The sequence below is a fragment of the Myotis daubentonii genome, chromosome 3, assembly GCF_963259705.1.
Source record: "Myotis daubentonii chromosome 3, mMyoDau2.1, whole genome shotgun sequence".
Classification (NCBI taxonomy): Eukaryota; Metazoa; Chordata; class Mammalia; order Chiroptera; family Vespertilionidae; genus Myotis; species Myotis daubentonii.
The window spans coordinates 43,337,960-43,362,547 of record NC_081842.1 but is presented as its reverse complement, the minus strand read 5'-3'; the positions used below and the strand labels follow the sequence as shown (position 1 = coordinate 43,362,547).

The following is a 24,588-nucleotide window of genomic DNA, read 5'->3' as shown; positions in this document are numbered from 1 at the left end:
AAACAAAACAACAAACTCTATGGAAGGGAGAATCTAAATTCCAGAGATATCACATTACTAGACTCAAATTTTCCTTTTTCAAACACACACACACACACACACACACACACACACACACACAAACAAACAAAAAACAAGGCATACAAAAACACAGGAAAGTATGGTCTATTCAAAGAAAAAAAGTAAATAATAAAAAAAAAAAGCACATTCCTTAGAAAGACTAGATGGCAGATCTACCAGAAAAAGATTTTAAAATAACTGTCCTAAACATGCTCAAAGAATTGAAGAAAGATATGAAGAATGTCAAGAACATTATGTAAAAACAAAACGAAAATATCAACAAAGAGATTTTTTTAACATAAAAAAAGAAATTTTGGAACTGAAAAGTATAATAGCTGAAATGAAAAATTTACTAATGGGTGGACTACATCAGGTAGGAGAAAGAATTCATGAACTTGAAGATAAGATCATCAAAATTATCAAATCTGAGGAACAGAAAAGTGAACAGGGCATGTGGGAAACAATCAAATAGACAAACATATGCATTGTGAGGGTCCCAGGAGAAGAGAGAAAGGGGCAGAGAGAATATTTGAGGACATAACGGCTGAAAGCTTTCCAAATGTCATGAAAGACATGAATACAAATATCCAAGCAGTCCAATGAAGACTAAGTAGGATGAACTCAAAGAGACCCACATCAAAACTCATTATAATCAACCTAATGACAGTCCAAGAGAGAAGCAACTTATCACATACAAGAATCCACAATAAGATTAGGAGCAGATTTCTCATTAGAAACTTTAGAGGTCCAAAGACAACAGGCTAATATATATTCAAAGAGCTAGAAAAAAAAAACTATCAACCAATAATCCTATATTTGGCAAAACTGTCATTCAAACATAGGGAGAATCTAAGACATTCCCAGATAAACAAAAGCTGAAGTTGTTCATTATTATTAGACCCACCCCTCCAGAAATGCTACAGGAATTGCATGTTGAAATGAAAGAACACTAGGCAGCAACTTGAACTATTTGAAGAAATAAAGATCTCAGTTAAAGTAAACACATGGGCCGTAACTGGTTTGGCTCAGTGGATAGAGCCTGCAGACTGAAAGGTTCCAGGTTCGATTCTGGTCAAGGGCATGTACCTTAGTTGTGGGCACATCCCCAGTAGGGGTTTTGCAGGAGGCAGCTGATGGATGTTTCTCTCTCATCCATGTTTCTAACTCTCTATCCTTTTCCCTTCTTCTCTGTAAAAAATCAATAAAATATATTTTTTAAAAAAAGTAAACACATGGGCAATTATTAAAGCTAGTACTATTGTAACTTTGGTTTATAACTTCATTTTTTGTTTTCTACATGATTTAAGAGACTAATACATTTCTAAAAACAATTATTAATCTAAAAGATAGTATTATTATAACACTAGAGGCCCGGTGCACGAATTCGTGCATGGGTGGGCCCTTCGGCCTGCTCCAATCGGGGCATATCAGGGGGGCCAGCCTGCAGGGGGGTTGGCTGTGGGAGGTTGGCTGTGGGAGCACATTTACCACCAGGGGGCAGCTTCTGCATTGAGCGTCTGGCCCCTGGTGGTCAGTGTGTATCATAGCAACTGGTTGACCAGTCATTCTAGTCGTTTGGTTGTAAGGGTCGCTCGGGCTTTTATATATATAGACTAGAGGCCCAGTGCATGGGATTCATGCACTGGTGGGGGGAGGGGGCATGGCCTGCAGGGATTGGCCTACTGCGGGAGTAGCTGCTCATCCCTGTCAGCTGAGTGGCTGTGGACCTGCCCTCTGAGAAGCTGCTCCTGCTGTGGGAGCGCACTGACCACCAGGGATAGCTCCTGCATTGAGCGTCTGCCCCCTGGTGGTCAGTGTGCATCATAGCAATTGGTTGAGCGGTCCTTTTGGTCGTTCCACCATTCAGTTGCTGGGCTTATATTATATAAGATTGGTTGGTAATTCCACATTTTGTTTTCTACACACTTTAAGAGACAAGTGCATTCTGCTGGTGGGAATGTAGACTGGTGCAGCCACTATGGAAGACAGTATGGAGTTTCCTTAAAAAACTGAAAATGGAACTCCCATTTGACCCTGTGATCCCACTTCTAGGAATATATCCCAAGAAACCAGAAACACCAATCAGAAAGGATATATCCACCCCTATGTTCATAGCAGCACAATTCACCATAGCTAAGATCTGGAAACAGCCTAAGTGCCCATCAGTAGATGAATGGATTATAAAACTGTGGTACATCTACACGATGGAATACTATGCTGCTGTAAAAAGGAAGGAACTCTTACCATTTGCAACGTCATGGATGGAACTGGAGAGCATTATGCTAAGTGAAATAAGCCAGTCAATAAAGGAAAAATACCACATGATCTCACTCATTCATGGACAATAGAGACCATTATAAACTTTTGAACAATAATAGATACAGAGGCAGAGCTGCCTCAAACAGATTGTCAAACTGCAGCGGGAAGGCCGGGGAGGGTTGGGGGGCAGGAGGTAGGGGGGTAAGAGATCAACTAAAGGACTTGTATGCATGCATATAAGCATAACCAATGGACATAAGACACTGGGTGATAGGGGAGGCTAGGGGACTGTCTAGGGCGGGGGGATGAAATGGATACATATGTAATACCCTTTGTAATACTTTAAGCAATAAAAAAAAATATTTTGAAAAAAAAAAAAGAGACAAGTGCATTAAAGCCAATTAATAGTGTATAGTTTGGGATGCATAATGCATAAAGATTTAATTTTTGTGACATCAATAATTGAAAGAAGATAAGGACAGAATTGTATAGCAGCAGAATTGTTTTATGTTGTTGAGGTTAAACTGGTATAAATTTAATTATATTGATATAACTCTAGGATTTTAAGTGTAATCTCCATAGTAACTACAAAGAAAATAGTGATAGAATATATGCAAAAGGAAAATGAGAAAGAATTTAAACATTTCACTACAGCAAATCAACTCAATGCAAAAAAAAAAAAAAGGAATTCTAGGAATAAGGGACCAAAAAAACCTGTAAGGCACATAGCAAATAGAAAAAAATGCCAATTCCTTTTTATCAGCAATTACTTTAAATGTCAAAGGTTTAAACTCTCCAGTCAAAATAGAGAGATTGACAGAATAGATAAAAAACATGACCCAACCAGACACTACCTACAAGAGATTAACTTTATATCCAAAGGTACAAATAGATTAAAAGTAAAAGATGAAAAAATATTCCATGCAAATTCTAACTGAAAGAGAACAGGAGTAACTCTAGTACAGTAGGGCTTTGACTTATGAGTGTCCCGACTAACGAGTTTTTCGAGATACGAGCCGTCTCTCGGCCAATATTTTGCTTTGAGTTGCGAGCTAAAATTTGGGTTATGAGCCAGCTTCAGATACCCCACCTCTAGTTGGCGCAGCAAACATCACAGTGAACACCACAACATCAGCACAGCATCACGTGTCATTGTAATGGTGAAAATTGATTTGACATATGAGTAATTTGAGTTACGAGCTCCATCACGGAATGAATTAAACTCGTAAGTCAAGGCCCCACTGTAATATCAAAATAGACTTTAAATCAAGAAAGCTTACAAGCTGCAAAAAAAAAAAAAGTTTACAAGATGCAAAGAAGAACATTATATATTAACTAGAGGCCCAGTGCACAAAAATTTGTGCACTCGGGGGGGAGGGGGGGTGCCTCAGCCCGGCCTGTGCCCTCTCGCAGTCTGGGACCTCTCGGGAGATAACGACCTGCTGGCTTAGGCCTGCTCTCAGGTGACAGAGGGCAGGCCTAATCCCTAGGTGCAGCCCCTGGTCGGGCTCAGAGCAGGGCTGATTGGGGAGTTGGGGCGCCTTCCCCTGTCATGCACAGAGCAGAGCAGATTGGGAGGTTGCGATGCCACCCTCAGTCATGCTCAGGGTAGGGCTGATTGGGGGGTTGGGGCACTGCCCCCTGTCACACTCAAGGCAGGGTCGATGGGGAGGTTGCGGCACCACCCCCTGTCACGCACAGAGCAGGGCCCATCAGGGGAGTTGGGGCTCCGTACCCTGTCACGCCCAGAGCAGGGCCCATCAGGAGGGGGTTGGGGAACTCCCCCCTGTCATGCACAGAGCAGGGCCCATCAGGGGGTTGGGGAGCTCCCCCCTGTCATGCACAGAGTAGGGCCAATAGGGGAGTTGGGGCACCGCCCCCTGTCACACACAGAGCAGGGAGGATCAGGGGGTTGGGGCGCCGCACCCTGTCATACTCGGGGCAGGGCCGATGGGGAGGTTATGGCTCTACCCCGTCACACACAGAGCAGGACCCGTGGGGGGCGGTTGGGGTGCCGCCCTCTATCACCCACAGAGCAGGGCCGATCAGGGGGTTGGGGCGCCGCCACTGTCACACTCAGGGCAGGGCTGATGGGGAAGTTATGGCTCTACCCCGTCACACACAGAGCAGGGCCCGGGGGGGGGGGGGGGGGTTGGGCCGCCGCACCCTGTCACACACAGAGCCGCAGGGCAATCAGGGGGTTGGGGAGCTCCCCTCTATCAGGCACAGAGCAGGGCTGATCAGGGGGTTGGGGTGCCTTCCCCTGTCATGAACAGAGCAGGGCAGATAGGGAGGTTGTGGCCCCGCCCCCTGTCACACACAGAGCAGCAGGGCGATCAGGGGGTTTGGGTGCTGCTCCCTGTCACGCTGATCCTGGTGCCAGGAGGCCTCTCAGCTCCACTGATCCTGGTGCTGGGAGGCATATTACCCTTTTACTATATAGGATAGAGGCCTGGTGCACGGGTGGGGGCCGGCTAGTTTGCCCTGAAGGGTGTCCTGGATCAGGGTGGGGGTCCCACTGGGGTGCCTGGACAGCCTGGATGAGGGGATGATGGCTGTTTGCAGCTGGTCACACACCCTTCAGGGTGGGGGTCCCCACTGGGGTGCCTGGCCAGTCTGGGTGAGGGGCTGAGGGCTGTTTTCAGGCTGGGACTGAAGCTCCCAACCACTCCTTTTTTTCTTTTTCTTTTTTATTCTGGGACAGCTTTAGCTCTGATGCTCGGCTCCAGCTCTGAGGCCTCGGCTGCTGAAAGCAGGTATCTGGTTTGTTTGGGTTCTATAATCGAAACACTGTTTCAACTCCAGCTCTGAGATCCCGGCTGGCTGAAAGCAGGTTTCTGGGGTTTTGTTTAGCTTCTATATTTGTAACAATGTTTCAAACTGCAAGTTCAGAGGCCAGCAGTGGCAGGCGGGGAACGTTGGAGTCCTCCGTCACTGAAGCAAGCAAGCCTCATGTTCGCTTCAAGCTGCCTGGCTGCCGGCCACCATCTTGGCTGGCAGTTAATTTGCATACCGCCCTGATTAGCCAATGGTAAGGGTAGCGGAGGTACGGCTAATTACCGTTTCTCTTTTATTAGATAGGATAAAAGGTTCAATACAGCAATAAAATATAACAATTATAAACAATTTATGCACCTAATAACAAATCCCCAAAATATATGAAGCAAAAATGAACAGAATTGAAGGAAGAAAGTTCTACAATAATAGGTGGAGACTTCAATACCCCAGTAATGAACAGAACAACCAGATAGAAGATAAGTAAGGAAATAAAGTAATGAACAACACAATAAACCAACTAAATCTAACACACATAAATGGACACTCTACCCAACAACAATAAAATACACATTTTTTAAGTGCACATGGGACATTCTCCAGGATAGACCCTATTAGGCCACAAGTTAATTCTCAATAATTTTAAAAGAAATATATCATACAAGTGTCTTCAGCTAAATGGGATGAAGTTAGAAATCAATAACAGAAAGAAAGCTGGAAATTCACAAATGTGTGGAAATAATACCACACCACCAATAGGTTGATGTATTAGTCAGCTTAGGCTACCATAACAAAATGCCACAGACTGAGTGGTTTAAGCAGCAGATATTTATTTCTCTAGTTCTGGAGTCTGGGAAGTCCACAATCCAGAGGCTAGTCCAGGGGTGGGCAAACTTTTTGACTCGAGGGCCACAATGGGTTCTTGAACTGGACCGGAGGGCCGGAACAAAAGCATGGATGGAGTGTTTGTGTGAACTAATATAAATTCAAAGTAAACATCATTACATAAAAGGGTATGGTCTTTTTTTTTTTTTTTAGTTTTATTCATTTCAAACGGGCCAAATCCGGCCCGCAGGCCATAGTTTGCCCACGGCTGGGCTAGTCAATTTAGTTCCTGGTGAAGACCTACTTCTTGACTTGCAAGCAACCAACTACCTTCTTGCTTATTCCTCACATGGCAGAGAGAGAGTTCAGGTTCCTCTTTCTCTTTTTATAGCATTAATCCCATCATGGAGCCCCACCCTCATGACCTCATCTAAACTTAATTGCCTCCCAAAGGCCCCATCTCCATCTACTATCACATTGGTGAGGGGGGGGGGGCGCGGGGGGGAGGGGCACGGGTATGGCTTCAACATATGAATATGGGGGGTGACACATTCAATCCATAACATTCTGCTCCTGGATCCCCTGAAAATCATAAATATATACAAAATATATCTATTCCATCCCAAAATCTCAACCAATTGCAGCATCAACTCTAAAATCTAGTTTCATCTAAATATCTAAATCACAGGGGTAGGGGGCGGTGTTGGGGGAGAGATTAACTGGGGAACTTATATGCATGTATACATAGCCATGGACACAGACAATAGTGTGGTGTAGGCTGGGGAGGGGTGGGTGCAGGGTGGAGGGGGTCAATGGGAAAACAACAACAACCACAACACACACACACACACAAACAAAGGGGACATCTGTAATACTTTCAACAATAAAGATAATTTTTTTAAAATAAAATAAATAAATAAATATCTAAATCAGGTATGGGTGAGACACAAAGTATGATTCATCCTGAGGCCAAACTCTCCAGCTGTGAACCTATGGAACCAGAAAAGTTATGCGCTTTAAAATACAGTCATGGGACAGACATAGGTAAATATTCCTATTTTGAAGGGAGAAATTGGAAGAAAGGGGTGATGGTCCCAAAGCAAGTTCAAAACTTAGCAAGACAAATATCATTAGATCTTAAGGACAGAGAATAATTCTCTTTTGTTTAATGCTCTGCTCTCTGGCCCATTGGGGTGGTGATCCTGCCTTCACAACCCACTGGGGTGAAATTTTACAGTTTATTTTTCTTTTGAAATTTGTTGACAATAATTTAATATACAAATAAATAAATTCTTAATTGGGATGTTTAATTTCTATTCATTAAAAAACTTTATAATTTTCCTGGCTCAGTGGTTGAACATCACCTATGAACCGGGAGATGAGAGTTCAATTTCTGGTCAGAGCATGTGCCTGGGTTGTGGACTTGATCCCCAGTAGGGGGCGTGCAGGAGGCAGCCAATCAATGATTCTCATCATTGATGTTTCTATCTCTCCCTCCCTTTCCCTTCCTCTCTGAGATAAAAAAAACATTTTTAAACTTTATCATTTTTAAATATAATTAAGTTTTCACTTTTTTTCTTTATGATTCCTGTCTCAGTATCATTCATATAAATACTTGCACAACTTCAGCATTATAGGAATTTAGCAAGGAATGTTAATAATAGCAACAATATAATTACTAATAATCACTACCATTTATTGAATATTTAATGTGTATCTCTGCATACATTATTCTATTTAATCTTCACAACAAACCTTTGAAGTAATTATTGTTCCCATTCTCCAGATCAGGAAACCGAGGCTCAAGAAGACAAAGTAACTTGCCCATAATCATGAGACTTGCAATGTTGGAGCTGAGATTCAGTCATTTTGCCGTGCACAAACTCTGAACTTCGTAAACAGATAAATAGACCTGGGACCTCTTCCTGGCTCTGCTGTGCTAGCTGCTAGGTGTCTTACCTTGTGGTACTCTTCACCCCTCTGAACCGTGATGTCATCTGTAAATTTTGCTTAACAATAACTCCCTCATAGAGTTGTTGAGGGATTTAAATTAAAAAAAAAAAAAAAATCCAACATGCCTAGCACTAGAGACGGTCATAGAAGAGAGCCACCTCTCTTCTTTGCTGGAGTGACTAAACTCTTTCTTTCCCTCCCCGCTCTCTGTTGAGGGGTGAGGTGGAGGGCAGAAGAGAAAGGGTAAACCAGTGCCTGCAATGAGGTGCAGAGCTGGCACTTCTAGGCCTCGCCCATCTAAGTGAGGACAGAGCGAGGTGAAGCGCCACGTCTCTCAAAGAGACCCACCCTGGGAGGAACTCAGGTGCTTCCAACACGGGAGGTGAGGCCTGCTCTTCCAGGTGTGGGCGGCCGGGGTGGGGCTGATCAGGAAGATCTCCACTGCTGAGAAGCGGCCACTCTTGCTTGTGAGGAGAGCCCTGTGAGGTCGCTGCTCATCTGCCAGCTCTCACCCTGTTGGCCCGGACACATACACAGAGACCATGGGTACCCTCATTGGACACCTGTTGCCAGGGATATGCTTCCTCCTCATCGCACTCTACTACTCCGTGCTGGTGTCCTTGGCCCTGCTACGGGGACAGAGGTTCCTCCAGCTCCCTCTGCCGCCGAAGGAGAAGCGAGGACACAGGTGGAAGCAGGTGCCTGTGCTAGGAGTGGGGAAGGTCGTCATCAGCCTGACGGGCATCTTGGCCGAGTTCTTCTACCCTCCAGGAGCCAATCGGGTGAAGATGGTAAACTGGGAGGACCCTCGGCGGCCGTTCGTGTTCTCGAACAACTGGCATCATATCACCATGTACGGATTCTTCATGCTCAGCGGTGTGGTGGACATTGTGAGCCAGGCATGCTGGGCACGGCAGAGTATAAAGCTGGAGCGAGCGGCCGAGGCCCTGGCCTTCTGCGTGCTGGCACTGCTGATGATGGCACACATTGAGAACAAGAGCATCCTGGAGATCCGTGTGCACATCCTGTTCATTGTGCCCACCTTCCTGGTCAGCCTGGTGCTCGCCATTGAGGTCTGGGTCCCGGACCAGCCCCAACTCTGGGTGCTCAAGACCTGGTTGGGGCTGGTGTTGAGCACCTGGATGCTGCAGCTCTGCCTGGTGATGTACATCCCTCCCTCCGGGCAGCCGTGGCGATCAGAAAACCATGAGGACCTCGCTTTCCTCGCCATCTTCTTCTGCTGGCACCTGGGCTTAGGGGCCGCCATACTGGCCACAGTCTATGGCATCTGCAGCCTCTGGCATCATCACTGCTCCTCCTGGACAGAGGCCTCAGGTGCCAAATACCAGCCATGCCCCACAGGCTACAGCAGTGATGAGCTGGAGAAACTCAGGGCAGGGGCCGAGCAGCAAGATGTCGGTGTCTAGGATTAGAACCTTTGTGCGGGCCTTTTGTAATGAAAATGTTGGAGATGCCCACTGTGTGCATAGCATGGAAATGCCCTGGGGGTCTACAATGTGGCTTTCCATCACAGGAATCATTTCCTTGTTCCTAAATAAACCTTCCAGCTCCTAGGAGTGCTTCACTGTCCTCTCCAGGTCTGCCTCTTCCCTGTCTCACTATTCAGGATGGTTCCTGGCCATGGACTTAACATGAAGTGAGAACAAGGAGCAGTACTTTTCTCTGACAGCTTTTGGGATCCAAGAGGAGAAAAATGAAATGAAGAAATAGAGGGAGGTGGGGTGTTGCTGGGGGCTCAGAGAGCGTTCTCTCCAGATAGCTGAGGCAAGGCTGACTGGCTGTGTGTGTGTGTGTGTGTGTGTGTACATGAAGGGCTGTAATGTGTGAAAGAGAGGGGTTCTGTTTCCTTCATTTTTCTCTGTTTTTTATTCACACTATGTGTAGCAGGATGAAGAACTTGTGTTGTTGTTGTTTTGTTTAATCTCAACTAAATGGGGCTACTTCTACCTTCTAAGGGACTAAAGGGATGAGGGGGAAGTGGGAGCAACCAATTTAGCAGAGACTCATGTCTGGGGAGAAAGGAGGCAAGGGAGAAATTCCCAAAAGTGGTTGTGAGAAATGAGAATTATATTTACATAATTTTAACTTGTTTGATTTTTGCTGTAATATAAAAAAAACTCCATTGTTTCAACTTCTCCAGTAAAGTCTATGATACATACGTGTCTTGCGTGAGTGATTCTATGGTAAGATCAAAGGAAACGCCCAGATTTCAGTTGGTGGGAACAGAAGGAGAGGAATTGCCATGAAATGTGGGTGCCGGTGGTCCTGAAGATGCCGGCGCTCCGAGCCGAGAGAGACCCTGAGAATGTCAGCCCTCTGGAATTTGCAGAAATTTTCATGCAGTCATTGAGCTTCTCGCAGAATGAGGACGGGGGTGGCAGTAAATCGCGTACTCAGTGAAACACAGGAAAGCAAACTGTATGAAAATGCTTATCTCTGGGTACAGTCAGAAAGCCAGTGCTTCACATAGCATGAGTGTGCTTCTGTTCGATGGATCAACCAGCACTTGGAAGTCTGAAGAGGCAGGAGGAAGGGAGGAGATGCTGTCCGTAGCTGCGGAGAAAAGACCTAGAGAAAAGTGCCCACTCGGGAAGCAGCTGCGTCCACCCCGTCCCCTGCAGTCCGAAATGCTGTCCTCAGAGCCTGAGCAGCTTCCGGAAATACAGAGAGGCTTTTGCATTGCAGGGCTGCATGTTGTCATCTACAGTATCACTGGACACTCCCTAAAGAAACAGCCTGGGAACTCTGGGACAAGGGGTTGGGGCAGAGAAAGGGAGCAAGGGAAGGGATGGAAATGGGGCAAACATCTGGCAACTCCCAGTGGCAGGGCTTAGAGGAGAGGGACACTCTGGATCTAGAGGAAGATAAGTGTATCTTCCTCCAGCAGTTGGAACCTAGCCAGCCTCAGCTTCCCTCCCCAGCAAAGCAGGAGCCAGGCCAAGGAGAGGCCAGCACACTTCTTTCTGTCCCTGCCCTTAAAAGCCCAGAAGCAAAACCAGATTTACCCTGAAGCTAATAAAACTTGGGCTTCAGAGCCCCTCACTTCACATCTTCTGTCCAAAGCCTTGGGAGGAGCCATCACAAGGCAGACATATGATCACATAGTACTGAAAATTGCAAAAGTGAGACATTTCTGTATTCCTTTTTCTAATTAGGGACCTCAAATTGTGTAAACTTAAGATTCCATAAAACCTGCCATGCCCCACCCTGAAGGATTAAGACAGATTTACTTTCAGGACGCCCCGCTAGTGCGGGTCAATGGTTGAGCATTGACCTATGAACCAGGAAGTCGCAGTTCGATTCTGGTCAGGGCACAAGCCCAGATTGCAGGCTCGATCCCCAGTTGGGGGCATGCAGGAGGTAGCCAATCAATGATTCTCTCTCATCATTTTGATATTTCTATTTCTGTCTCTGTCTCCCTTCCTCTTTGAAACCAATAAAATTATACTACAAATAAAAGGATGCCTTATGATAAATAAATCTCTTAGCCTATTAGTGGAACATTCTTTATTCAAGGATAATGTTAAGACTCTTCCTTCTTCAACTTGGAAACAAGAAACTTAAAATGCTTATAATGACACCATGTACTGGCTGAAACCACCTACTAAACTAAGTATAATCTCTTAGTCAACACCGTAAATGAGCGTTATCAGATGTTAGGCCAGATTTAATAAGGAGGAATTAGAAGGGTAGAAGACTAATAGCTGGAGGCAAGAGGAAGTAATTTATAGAGGTGGATCCTGTTGATTATTTGTGCTGTGTGTGGGAATTTTGTCCTGCACATACGGTCCTTGCCCAGTGTATTGGTCAAGGTTCTCCAGAGAAACAGAACCAATAGGATATGAATAGATAGAAATTTTAAGGAATTGGTTCATGAGATTGTGAGGGCTAGCAAGTCCAAAATCTTTAGGGCAAGCCAATAGGCCCAGGAAGAGTTGAGGCTGCCACTTTGAGTCTAAAGGCAGTCTGGAAGCAGAATTCCTTCTTCCTCAAGGCACCTCAATCTTTTCTTTTAAGGCCTTTAACTGATTGAATGAGACCTACCTACATGATGAAAGGTGATCTACTTAATCAATGTCTACGTAATCACATCTTTAAGAATACCTTCATGGCAACATCTAACCTGATGTTTGACCAAGCAACTGGGTACCATGGCCTCGCCAAGTTAAGACATAAAATTAACCATCATACTCAGTATATTGGAACATAGCCACTCAAACATGATTTATGTCAATTGTGTTTGCCATGATTTTTGGAGATCTTTCAAAATAATTATAGTAACTTCATTTTAAAGAGGCTTCATCATTATAGATTCTGATTGCATTGTAATTGTGACTATACAATGTTACATGGACTTCTTTCCTTCCCTGTTCCTTCTAGGAGAGAGATAGAGTGATGGGTAGGCAGGTAGATGACACTAATTTTTAAAGATTAAAAATAATATTTAGAGGATTTGGGGGGTATTATTCATGTTAGACATTTTAGACATATTAGAAAATACTAAAAAGTATTTTGAAATCTACCATAATGCCCTTATCCAAAATTAATTACTCCCCAGAAGAACTAAAAGGGTAGGATATTATTTTAATCACAGAATAGATGATAGTACTTATCTATCAAAGATGAGACTTTTTCTGGTAATGATGACTAATATGCTTGATGGTTAAGGTGTGGGTGACTAAAGAAGTTTGGAGGTGAAGGTCACTGAAGATGAAGAAATCTAGCATCGTGGGAAGGAACTGAGTAAGGATAATGGCTTACCTGAGAAGATGGCAACCTTGGGCTGGAAGAGAACTTCAGAAACCCTATCCTTAGTGAATCTGGGTGAGGAGTTAGGTCAGGAGACAAGCTAAGGCATCAAGGAGAGCTAGAAGACAGAAAATGTAAATAGCATGAGTTTTAAAGGAGGAAGTGGCCAAGGTTGAGCAGAAATGGCAATACCTACCCTACAGAGGTATGGTTAAAAGTAAATGAGGCACCACATATACAACACAATACAAAGTATGGTATACAGTAGATGCTAATAAACATTAGTGTAAGAGACTGAATACACAAATGGGCAATGACCAGACCATATATAAAAATACAACTCTGACCTAAAAACAGTAGCAACTAGCCCAGGAAGCCAGCCTACTATCTACAAGTCAGACTTGTAGAAAGTTAGATAGCTATCTCAGGCAACCAGTCCAGGAAGCCAAACAATAGCCCCTGCAACAGTTGGCTCCAAATGGGCAGGACTCAGTTGATAACTTACAGCTCCCCTAATTTTTGTCCTTGCTTCCAACTTAGGACCAATCAAAGAAAGCTAATTATGCACCCCTAACCAATCCCATGGGCTACCCCACTTCTATTTAGCCAGCCTACAGCTTCCCCATGTTAGTGGCTTCAATCAGGGCATACTTGATGCCTTCTCTTCTTTCCACTATGCAGCTTTTCCACTCCTCCGCCTGCCTTGAGTCTTTGCCAAAAACCAAATGATGGTGGTTGGCTCCCTTGTTATACTCTGAATAGATAGCCCTTGTGTGTGTCCTTTGGTTGGTCTTTATTTATTTCCAAATGTTCAATTCTTCGATTTTTTTTTTTATTCAGGCGGTTACTCAATATTTATTACCTACAATGTGCCAGGCTCCATGCTAGTCCCTGAGAGCAATGAAGTGACCCAGATGCCAGGGTCCCTGTCTTCAAGCTGATTATGGTTCAAGGGGAGAAGAAAGATAAATAAACAGCAAGCCAACTACACTCTGAAAAGAGCTGTAAGAAGGGGCAGGTAAGCTAGACTTGGAATCTGGAAACACCTCCTAGAATAGAGATGTCTCTGTTAGCAAATTCAAGGTGTTCCCTGCTTGGGGTGTTCTAGTCAAGGACCAGACATGGTTGTCATTAGGTAGTTTCATTTACTTGCAGCAAGTAAAGGAAACAGGAGATTCACATCCAAAAGCTCTGTCCCTCCAAGGGAGGCTTAGCTATCACTTATATACACTATTCGGTTAATTACATGTTGGTTTCTTCTTTGCAGTTGGCTAAACTTATCCTGTTGGATTCCCTTCAAGCTCATCAAGTTAGAGCCACGTTTGCAAAATACTGGGCTACATTCTAATATTTAGCAAGAATAGTATTTAAGAAGAACCACCCAGACCTTGAAACCCTTATCCTATTTATCATCTCCACGGGAATCTAAAGGATCAGTATAGCCAGAGAAAGAAGAGTGGAGGAAATATTCAGGAGGGAAGAAAGAACCAAGGGAAAGTCCCTCAGTCACAGCATAACCACGGAAGGAAGTGAACAAAATAGGGTAGTTGGACCTCAGTGTCTGAGCCTGGAACGGTGACATATGAAGGTGGAAAAGCAGACAAAGGTCAGATTCCTTCTACACAGGAAGGAATTTTGTGTTTATGCTGAAGCCAACTATAATGATCGAATGCCCATTTTGGAAACATCACTCAGGCCTGGTGAAGGGCAAACCCGGAAGCAGAGAGACAGGTTAGGAAACTAGCAGGTGATGGTGGCTGGATGAGAAGAAAAGTGCATGGAGTGGAGAGCTGCTTTAGTGGTTCCTGACCAGAATGGCATAGCTGAAGGTTGGAAGATGAGAAAGGGGCCAAGAAGCTTGGGCAACTGAGGAGAAAAGTAAATGCAATCACTGAGAAAATGAACACCAGGACACAGGCTGGAGGAGAAGAGATGAATTCTGGGTGGAGATAGAAAGTTTGAGGTGTTGTTCTGGAAGTAGGTGGCCGTACCAGTCAGGGGCTCAAGAGAAAGGGATGGGTAGAGAGGGAAATCTAGGAGTCACAAATGGTCATCAAATCCATTTCTGGTCCTTCAGGGATGGATGAGCTCACCCAGGGAGAGAGTATAGGGAAGAGGGAACTCTGGGAGGTACCACATTTAACTGAGAAAAGGGAGATGGGTATGTGTAAAGCTAACAATGAAAGAGCAGCCAGGGAGGTGGGAGGAAAACCAGGAAGTCATAGAAACATAGAAACCAAATATTGCTAATGTACCAAGAAAGGGAGTAGTCAAGAAACAAAGCCTTGTTTCTAGTTCACTATTCTGCCTTCTTTTCCTTTCCCTTCCAGTGAAGGATGGCCCCCAGGACACTGGGAGGGAACTTATTTTCCCAAGACGAGTGTAACTGGTCCTGTGTTGCTCTATCATGTTGCCCAAGCTGCATGAAGGAAGTGCCCGTGTTGGTACCGGTCGTGATGTAAAACTGGCTGGTGAAAGAATAGGAAGAAATGAATCAGCTAAGGGGTTTCCATTATCTCAATAGAGTGGAACAGGGAAGTGAACTTAAGGACTACCATGAGCATTATTCTAGTTTGATGCATGTACATTACGTAGGTGGCTGTTCAGTTCAACAGCCCTGGTTATTGAGTGCCTACCATACCGCAGGTAGAAGCAAATCAAACTTCCTCTGACTTCACTGGCCTGTGAGTACAAAAGGGACTACAGGAAGGACAGCGATCCATATTTCAAGGTCCTCCCACCCTTAACGCCTCACCCAGATATCCCTCCAAGTCCCCACAAGCCTCTCTCTCTCTCTCTCTCTCTCTCTCTCTCTCTCTCTCTCTCTCTCTTCTTCCTCTCCTCCCCCTCCTCCTACCTTCCCTCTTAGTACACCTTCTCTCTCTCCCTCCTCCTGCTCCTCTTCCTCCTCTCTCTTGCTCACCCCTCCCCCGCAACTACCTATAGTTCTGGGCCACCTTCTGTCCTCCAGCTGAATCCAGAAATCACCCACCTCCCTTCCTCACTGCCTATGGTGCCTCGGTAATGAGGCTGCTTTCTTCTCCACTTCGCAATTCTTGGAAGATACTGAGCACAGCCAGGCTCCACCTGGAGAACGTCCTTATCCCAGACCCGTGCACACACACCCCCCCCCCACCCTCCCCCGCCATACACACACACACACACACACACACACACTCACACCGGCAGCCGGCAGCCGGCAGCCGGGTCTCCAGGGACGCAGTTCCCAAGAACCAGTCGAGAGAGACTGAGTGCGCCGAGCGCTCTCCTGCGGCAGCACCCTCCTGTCCTGCGAATCAACCCATCCACCCTGTGGCCTAGGACACACGCTAGGAGCGTAGAAACTGGGAGACTAGGGTGGGCAGAAACTCGACTATTTTTTTTTTTGTACTTCTGATTGTGTTGCCATGTAAAGAAAGAATGCGGGTAATATGCTTGATGTTTTTTAAATGAAATCTAACCCTAGTCGGTTTGGCTCAGTGGGTAGAGCGCCGGCCCAGGGACTGAAGGGTCTGGAGTTGGATTCCAGTCAAGGGCACGTACCCGGATTGCAGGCTCAATCCCCGGCCCTGGTTGGGGCACGTGCGGGAGGCAACCAATCGATGCGTCTCTCTCACATCATGTTTCTCTCTGTGTCTCTCCCCCTCCCTTCCACTTGCCCTAAAAACTAATGGAAAAATATCCTCAGGTGAGGATTAACAACAGCAAAAAATCTAAATAAAAAGTTTGCCAAGGTTACAAAACTAGCTGCAACGCTGTGAGAATATGCGAGGAGGCCAGCCCCGTCAGGCTGTGCCTGGCTGTGGCCGCCTCATCCCCGCCACCCTCTTGTTTCAGGGTCTCTGGCCTGAGAATGGCAGGGGTGCCGGGGCCCCAAACCCCTGCACGCATTTCTCTCCCTTCGCAGGGGCTGGGGCGGAGGTCGTGAAGTCAGCGGGGCGCCCACCTCTGCCCAGCTCCCGGGTGCCGCAAGGGCGCGGCCAGGGCTCGCTTCCCAGGCCCGGCTTCAGGGGAGGAGCGCGCGCCTCCCCAGGCCTTTGATTTCACCGCACCTTCTCTCTGCGCCCTGCCCTTGGAGGCCCTCCCTGGCGGCCTGGGAGAGGGCCCAGAGGAAGTGGTGGACCCGCCCTTCGTAAGTCGCCTCTGTCCTCAGCGTCTCGCATGCAGGGCAGCAGATTGGGGAGGCTGAACTTGAGCCAGGAAATATGTGTCCGGCGTGGGTGCTCAGGGTGAGGCTCCGGCGCCGCTGTGTGTCCTTGTCCCACCGCAGCTGGGGTGAGGGCGGCGCCCTTGGTATTCAGAAGTTCACACAACTGAGATGAGGAGGAGAAGGATGAATCATGGATGGATGGATTCATCCAGTCAGTCAGTCATGCAGTAACTCTGTCTTTAGCGCCTTCTTAGCACGTGGGAGGAAGCCGTGAACAGGCATCGATCCTGGCCCTCGCAGACCTGGGGTGGGAGGTGGTTGGAGACAAAATAATGAACTTGTAAGATCATATATTGAAGTTTAGCCACAAGTAATCTAAACCACCTCCTCCCACACACTATTAAAAGCAAGATTTCTTTGAGGAATTGCCCTCCAGCATGCACAGAAGGAGCCAGCAGGTGCTCACGCAGGGAGGGTATGCCTAAGCAGTATTTATTTTTTATTCATAAAGCATCATTCATCTTAATCACTGGAGCTTCTCAGAATTTTCTAAATGCCCCTTTCCTTACTTAGCAGCTAATTTTTGAAAAGTGAGAAAGAAGGGCAGTTTCATTTTACGAGGTCATTACAACGCTTTTGCCCTTTTGTTTAACACTCAGTTCCTGGCAGGACAGTGAGATGTCTGATGTGGTGATCATCAGTCAGAAGGAACAGCTCGCAGCTGAACGGCAAATGGTAGGGATACATGTAGATCCTACATGGGAATAGCAAGGTTCAATGCCCAGAAAATAGTGTCCAAAATGTCCAACTAACGGGGACATGTAAAACAACGACAAAAGGGATCAAACCCAGAGCACCGAAGGTTAAGACTGATGCCTAGCATGCCCAGGCCAGTCATTTTTCTTCAGCTGCCAAGCAGAATAATTTGCTCTGTGCTTAGTTTGAGGACAATTTTTTGTGTGCAATTTGACATTACCTGCTCATTTATGTGGCACCCCATGCAAGGCCTACGTTCACACACAGGATTACATGAAGGCAAAACAACATACCATGACTTACCTGTGCACAGGGTCAGGTTCAGAAAATTTCTATCAAAATTAAAATTACCAAGTTTAATAATGCATTGCTCATTGCAAGGAGGGAGAACATGCACCAGGGGGGAAAGTGGTAGAAAGGACTTCAGGATTTAGGTTTGTGTTAGGTGACTTTTGGGAGGGTTTATGGAAGTGGTGCTTTGCTTTCAAATGGATGCTGTCAAAAGGTGAGAATCCTATATAATAAAAGCCTAATATGCTAAGTGTCCGGTCATCAAAGAATAGTATTTAAGAAGAACCACCCTGACCTTGAAACCCTTATCCTATTTATCAGTGAAGATATTACAATCAAAGCATAATATGTTAATGACCTGCTAAGGCCACTCAACTGCTTGCGCTGACCACCAGGGGGTAGACACTCCAACCAGTAGGTTAGCTTGCTGCTGGGGTCCGGCAGATGGGGAGAGATGGGCCGGACATGCCCTGGAGCCCTCCTGTGGTCCCTCCTTGGCCCCGATTATGCACTGGTGGGGTCCCTCGGCCTGGCCTGTGCCCTCTCACAATCCAGAACCCCTCAGGGGATGTCGGAGAGTTGGTTTCGGCCCGATCCCACAGGCCACTCCCCCTTGGGAGGGCTCCAGACGCAGGGCTCATGGCTGGCTAGCATTGCTGTGGTGGCACGATCCCGATCAGGACTGTTTGGGTGCAAGCTCTGGGCAGGCGCAGTGGAGCCGGGATGAGTGGGAACGTCAGGTAGGAGCTGCAGGCTGCATTGGACTGCGGGTTTTGGTCTGATCCCAGCAGGCCACCCCAAGAGACCCCACCCATGTATGAATTTTTAAACCAGGCCGCTAGTTGCTCTATAAATGAGTATTCTAATAAATGTCACCCAGAAGGACAAACTAGAGCAAGGCTAAAGCTAGTGTTGTAAAGGAGCAGCAGTCACTTGTGTTGGCCAAGATGGGGCGATGTTTAGTTATTTCTGTGCTTTAGTCCATGTTCACATTTTGTCTGTGTTCAGACATGATCACAGAGTGTTCTTGTCTTTATCTAGCTTCATCAGGATCACAGAGTAGCCTTGCCTCTTAGTGGTGTTCAGGGAAATTGTTTATGAGCAACAGGAGAACACTGTGCCAAGCGTTGAGTGCCAGGCTGGCTCTCGGGTGTCAGGGACTGCGTTTCTCTTTTTTATATCCTAGCTGAAATAAAAAGGAGAGATAAAAATGGTTGATAATAAAACGATAGACATTTCCATGTGTAAATGTTCCAGCATAGCTAAACTAGAATACATAATAGGATCAGATGGTTCCACTGCCTTATATAAGTCATTTGGATTTAAAAATAAGAATATTGAAAGTGTTTCCTTATAATAAATACAGAAGAATGAAGTAGAGAGGTTCCAGTTAACATCAGAATTAAAATTTGTATTAAGCACTGGTCACGGCACATACCCAGGTTTTGGGCTCCATCCCTGGTAGGGGGTGTGCAGGAGGCAGCCAGTCGGTGTTTCTCTCTCTCCCTCTCCCTTCCTCTCTCTCTGAAAAACAATTTAAAAAAAACAGTTAAAAATTTGTATGAAGATATATGTTAATAATACACCATGTTCATTTGCATATGCTAAAAGACAGAAGAGATAATCTTCAAAGAAACAGGAATAACATGTTAAGCAAATTATAGGCTATCAAAAAAAGAAAATATAAGAAAGAACAATATTATCAGAACAACATTGGCCTTGTTTCTAAGAGTAGTGATGAATGAATTCCTTCTGTGTGACATAGAACAAAGTAGTGATAAAATATCTCAGAGCTCACATCTCCTGTCTTGACATTTCATTCAAGACAGACATTTCGTTCTAGTATTTAAAAAGACCTTGAGGCCCATATATGATAAACCCCAAGAAAAGGCATATTTTAATTCCATGAGATTCACTTCAAGTCCCTGACCAACCCTGGTTCCCAAAGCTAAGTCAAACTGAGGCAGACTAAAAGAATAATAACACCCTACAGAGTGGGTCCTCTGATTAGAGATAATGTTTGGGACATGCTTAGTTCATGGTGCTTTAAAGCTAGCCATTGTCATCATTTTGGTCTACACACACACACACACACACACACACATGCACACACACACACACACACTCAACAGCTGGAGAGGATGTATGTTGCTTGGATCTCCATAATTGCAATTGCATGGAGGGTGCTTGATTGAATGTGTGTGTAGAGACCCCAGGCAACACTGCTGCAGGCTTAGACAGTGCGAGGATAGTCAGGAATGGAGAGGACAGGTTGGATGTAACTGAACTGGAACTTGCTTAGTTGGATATATGGATAGTTGTGTACAATATGCTTCAAAAAATTTACCTTTGTGCCTTTTTTGGGGGGGTGGGGGGGAGTTTGTTTTCATTTATTTACTTAAAAATATTTACACTTCACTGTGTTAGCCTGATTCTACTCATTGGGATAAATCCTTCATGAACCTCAGCTTCCTCTCTATACAGTGGGGCAATAATATCCTGCAAGATCGTTGTGAGGACTAGATGAGATTTCATGAATATAGCACCTAGTGCAGGACCTGGTATGCAGCAGACAGGGCATAACTGTTTGCCTTTAAAGCCCACTAAGGAGCCCACCTTCCTGCTGCTCAGCAGGCCTGCACCTTGGATAGTAATTGATGGAAGATGGGCAGTAATTGATGACTTGAAAGGGATGGCTCCTCCCGCCCACCTCCCCCTCCTAGCGTGCAGCATCTCCCAACGCCAGCACCAGCCCTCCATTGCCCATGGCACTCACTGCTCAGTCTGCCCTCCTGCCTCTGCCCCACTGGACTGACTCTGGAAAAGTTTTTAAATAACATCACAAAAATGCAACCCTACATTTTACATGATTGAGTTTATTTTACTGTGACCTGGAGTTATTTTGTTTCACCAGGTGATGCAGAATAGAGACTGGGTTGAAAGAGAATACAAGAAATCTTAGAGAAGTTAGGCCTTCATGGTGGGCCACATGGAACTGTAGCATAGTAGCAGTGAAAATCCTGAAAAACAACAAGGAATTAAAAAAAATAACACAATTATCACAAAATGCTTTTCTTTGCATTGTGCTAAACATCTGGTACTAATTTTTTTTAATGGCCTACAAACCTTTTTAAATGGCCAACAATTTATAGCTGAGGCTCTTGATCTGTGGTGCATACAATGACACTGGAAAAGGGAATTATATTTTTCCATGAAATCATTTTTAAGGGCTTCAAATACTGTCAACACCTTTGTATTCATTGTCAGTGATTTTGAAAATAAATGTCCACTGTGGCTTTTTTCATTCTTTAACCTTATCCATGTGAGCAGAGAGCATTCTTATCGCACAGGGGACTTCAGTAGTGACAATGTGCTTGTCTGATCTCATTACACAGCCGATACTAAACAGCTTTCACAGTCTCATCGATTTTTCTTAGAACAGTATCATCAGAATTCAGTGTAATTTTTTCCTGTCACCATTCTAATAATCTATCATTCATTGGTAGTTGGAATTTTTCCACAGTGTGTTGCTTTACTCTGTTTTGCAAGCATTTGTACTATTACAGAAAACAGCAACAACTTTACCTTCTACTCAAGGATGTTTTTTAACATTCAGTGTGGATTTTAGTTTTTAAACTTTTTCTTTAAACTTCAGAAATATGATACGCTGTCAACTTTATAAGTGTGTTTTTTTGTAAAAATCTTCACCTTACTTGATGGGGTGACTTTATTTAAAAAGAACTGTGGAGTTGTGTGTTGGCAATTGTTCACATGTGGGCAGTTATAAAACCAAATTTTCAATGTTCAACAGAATATTGTTGACTCTTTTCCTTTGCATTTGACACTGTCACACAGGCTGAATCAGAACATTTCTATGTAAATGTAGAATCACCATGAAAATGACAGCTAAAGTGCAGAGGAATTTTCTTCATCCAATCATACAAGGCAGTTCTTAGCAGTGACTTTTTAAAATGGTGAGCTCTCAAAATGGGAAAGTTTTAAAGAAAACAGTACAATCTTTCCTTGACATATGTTCCTAGGAAATTTGGTACTTACTAAACCTTCCCCTCCCCCCCCCCCCGCAAAAAAAACTCATAACTATGTGTTCATTTGTAAACTGGAATTACAGTTACCTACGGTCAACCTTTGTCCAAAAATATTAAGTGGAAAATTCCAGAAATACACAGTTTATAAGTTTTAAATTGAATGCCGTTCTGAGTAGCAAGAGGAATATTGAACCATCCCGCTCTGACCCATCCTGGACACGAAACATCCCTTTGTACAGCACATCCATGCTATGCATGTTCCCTGCCCATTAATCAGTTATCTGGAGCAGCGATCTTCAACCGGTGTGTCTGGGCAGGCACATTCTGTGCCACAAGAATTTTTAAAACATGAAATACTTATTTAGTCAGGGGCACTGTCCCCTTTTCCCTTCAATTGTCAAATAAAATAATGACAAGAGCCAACACAACAATAGCCATCTGGTGTGAATGAATCAAAATTACACCTATTTTTTTAAAATAAATCTTTATTGTTCAGATTATTACAGTTGTTCCTCTTTCCCCCCCCCATAGCTCCCTTCCACCCAGTTCCCACCCCACCTTCTGACCTCCCCCCCACCCCACTGTCCTCATCCATAGGTGTACGATTTTTGTCCAGTCTCTTCCCGCACCCCCCACACCCCTTTTCCCCTCAAGAATTGTCAGTCCACTCCCTTTCTATGCCCCTGATTCTATTATATTCACCAGTTTACTCTGTTCATCAGATTTTTTATTCACTTGATTTTTAGATTCACTTATTGATAGATATGTATTTGTTGTTCATAATTTGTATCTTTACCTTTTTCTTCTTCTTCCTCTTCTTTTTTTTAAATTAAATCTTTATTGTTCAGATTATTACATTTGTTCCTCTTTTCCACCCCCCCATAACTCCCCTCCTTCCAGTTCCCACCCCACCCTCCGCCCTCACTCCCCACCCACTGTCCTCATCCATAGGTGCACGATTTTTGTCCAGTCTCTTCCCCCATCTTCCACACCCCTTTCCCCCACAAGAATAGTCAGTCCATTCCCTTTCTATGTCCCTGATTCTATTATAATCAACAGTTCATTCTGTTCATCAGATTATTTATTCCCTTGATTCTTAGATTCACTTGTTGATAGATGCATATTTGTTGTTCATAATTTGTATCTTTACCTTTTTCTTCCTCTTCCTCTTCTTAAAGGATACCTTTCAGCATTTCATATAATACTGGTTTGGTGGTGATGAACTCCTTTAGCTTTTCCTTATCTGTGAAGCTCTTTATCTGACCTTCAATTCTGAATGATAGCTTTGCTGGATAAAGTAATCTTGGTTGTAGGTTCTTGCTACCCATCACTTTGAATATTTCTTGCCACTCCCTTCTGGCCTGCAAAGTTTCTTTTGAGAAATCAGCTGACAATTGTATGGGTACTCCCTTGTAGGTAACTGACTTTTTTTCTCTTGCTGCTTTTAAGATTCTCTCTTTGTCTTTTGCCCTTGGCATTTTAATTATGATGTGTCTTGGTGTGGTCCTCTTTGGATTTCTTTTGTTTGGGGTTCTCTGCGCTTCCTGGGCTTGTAAGTCTATTTCTTTCACCAGGTAGGGGAAGTTTTCTGTCATTATTTCTTCAAATAGGTTTTTAATATCTTGCTCTCTCTCATCTTCTGGCACCCCTATAATTCGGATGTTGGTATGCTTGAAGTTGTCCCAGAAGCTCCTTACACTATCTTGATATTTTTGGATTCTTTTTTCTTTTTGCTTTTCCGGTTGGGTGTTTTTTGCTTCTTCATATTTCAAATCTTTGTCTTGATTCTTGGGATCCTCTTGTCTGCTGTTAGATCTCTGTATATTATTCTTTATTTCAGTCAGTGTATGCTTAATTTCTAGTTGGTCCTTTTTCATATCCTCAAGGGTCTCACTAAATTTATCAGCGGTTTCTAGAAAATTCTTGAAAAACCTTATAAGTGTGGTTTTGAACTCTATATCCTATAGTTTGCTTTCCTCCATTTCTGTCATTTGTGATCTGTTTCTTTGTCTCCACATTTTTGCTGCTTCCCTGTGTTGATAGAGTGGCTTTCTGTGCTAGGTGTCCTATAAGGCCCAGTGGCTCAGCCTCCCCAATTACCTGAGGTGGACACTCTTGGTGCACCCCTTTGTGGGCTGTGTGCACAGTCTTGTTGTAGTTAAGCCTCGATTGTTGTAGGTATCACTGGGAGGAATTGACCTCCAGGCCAATTGTCTGAGAATCAGCTATGTCTACAGTGGGAGAACTTCTGTGCTGAAGACACCATTATAGGGCAAGACTTGCTTCAGTGGGGCTTTGGTGTTCACTGAGTCTGCCCCCTGAGTGTGTCCCTTATGGATCTGAGGAGTTGTAATCTGGATGGTCCCACTCTGACCACTGGGTACACTGGCTCTTGGATCTCTAAGGAGGTGCTAATTTAGCCTCTTCCTGAGGCTACCCAGAAGGAGCTACAGAGAGATCTGCAGATTCCTCTTCCTTGTTTGGGGTTTGGAGGAGCCCAGATGAGGCCCAGCTGTGAAGCAATGCAAGCTGCTGTGGGGCCTTGGGCCTTCTTTTGTATGTTCTGGGTCTCTCTGACCCAGCTGCAGTTTGTTAGGTAATTTTAGATCTCAAAGGGCCAGCCCATTCATATGCAAAAGCCTCTGCCCCAGCTTGGGTGGGGCGGGGTCTCAGGGAATCAACAGGGCAGAGCAAACAGCTATG

General features: G+C 44.8%; 1 protein-coding gene across 1 annotated transcript; it reads left to right on the top strand.

The window, feature by feature from the left end:
• The first annotated feature begins 8,281 nt into the window (after positions 1-8,281).
• LOC132230181 (transmembrane epididymal protein 1A-like) lies at positions 8,282-11,243 on the top strand. Its single transcript, XM_059687227.1, has one exon. The coding sequence runs from the start codon at positions 8,415-8,417 to the stop codon at positions 9,297-9,299; it is 885 nt and encodes a 294-aa protein (XP_059543210.1). The 5' UTR covers positions 8,282-8,414; the 3' UTR covers positions 9,300-11,243.
• Positions 11,244-24,588: the final 13,345 nt, after the last annotated feature.

Excerpts from the sequence above, each read along its gene's own strand:
- LOC132230181 (XM_059687227.1), top strand. The coding sequence starts at position 8,415 with ATGGGTACCCTCATTGGACACCTGTTGCCAGGGATATGCTTCCTCCTC.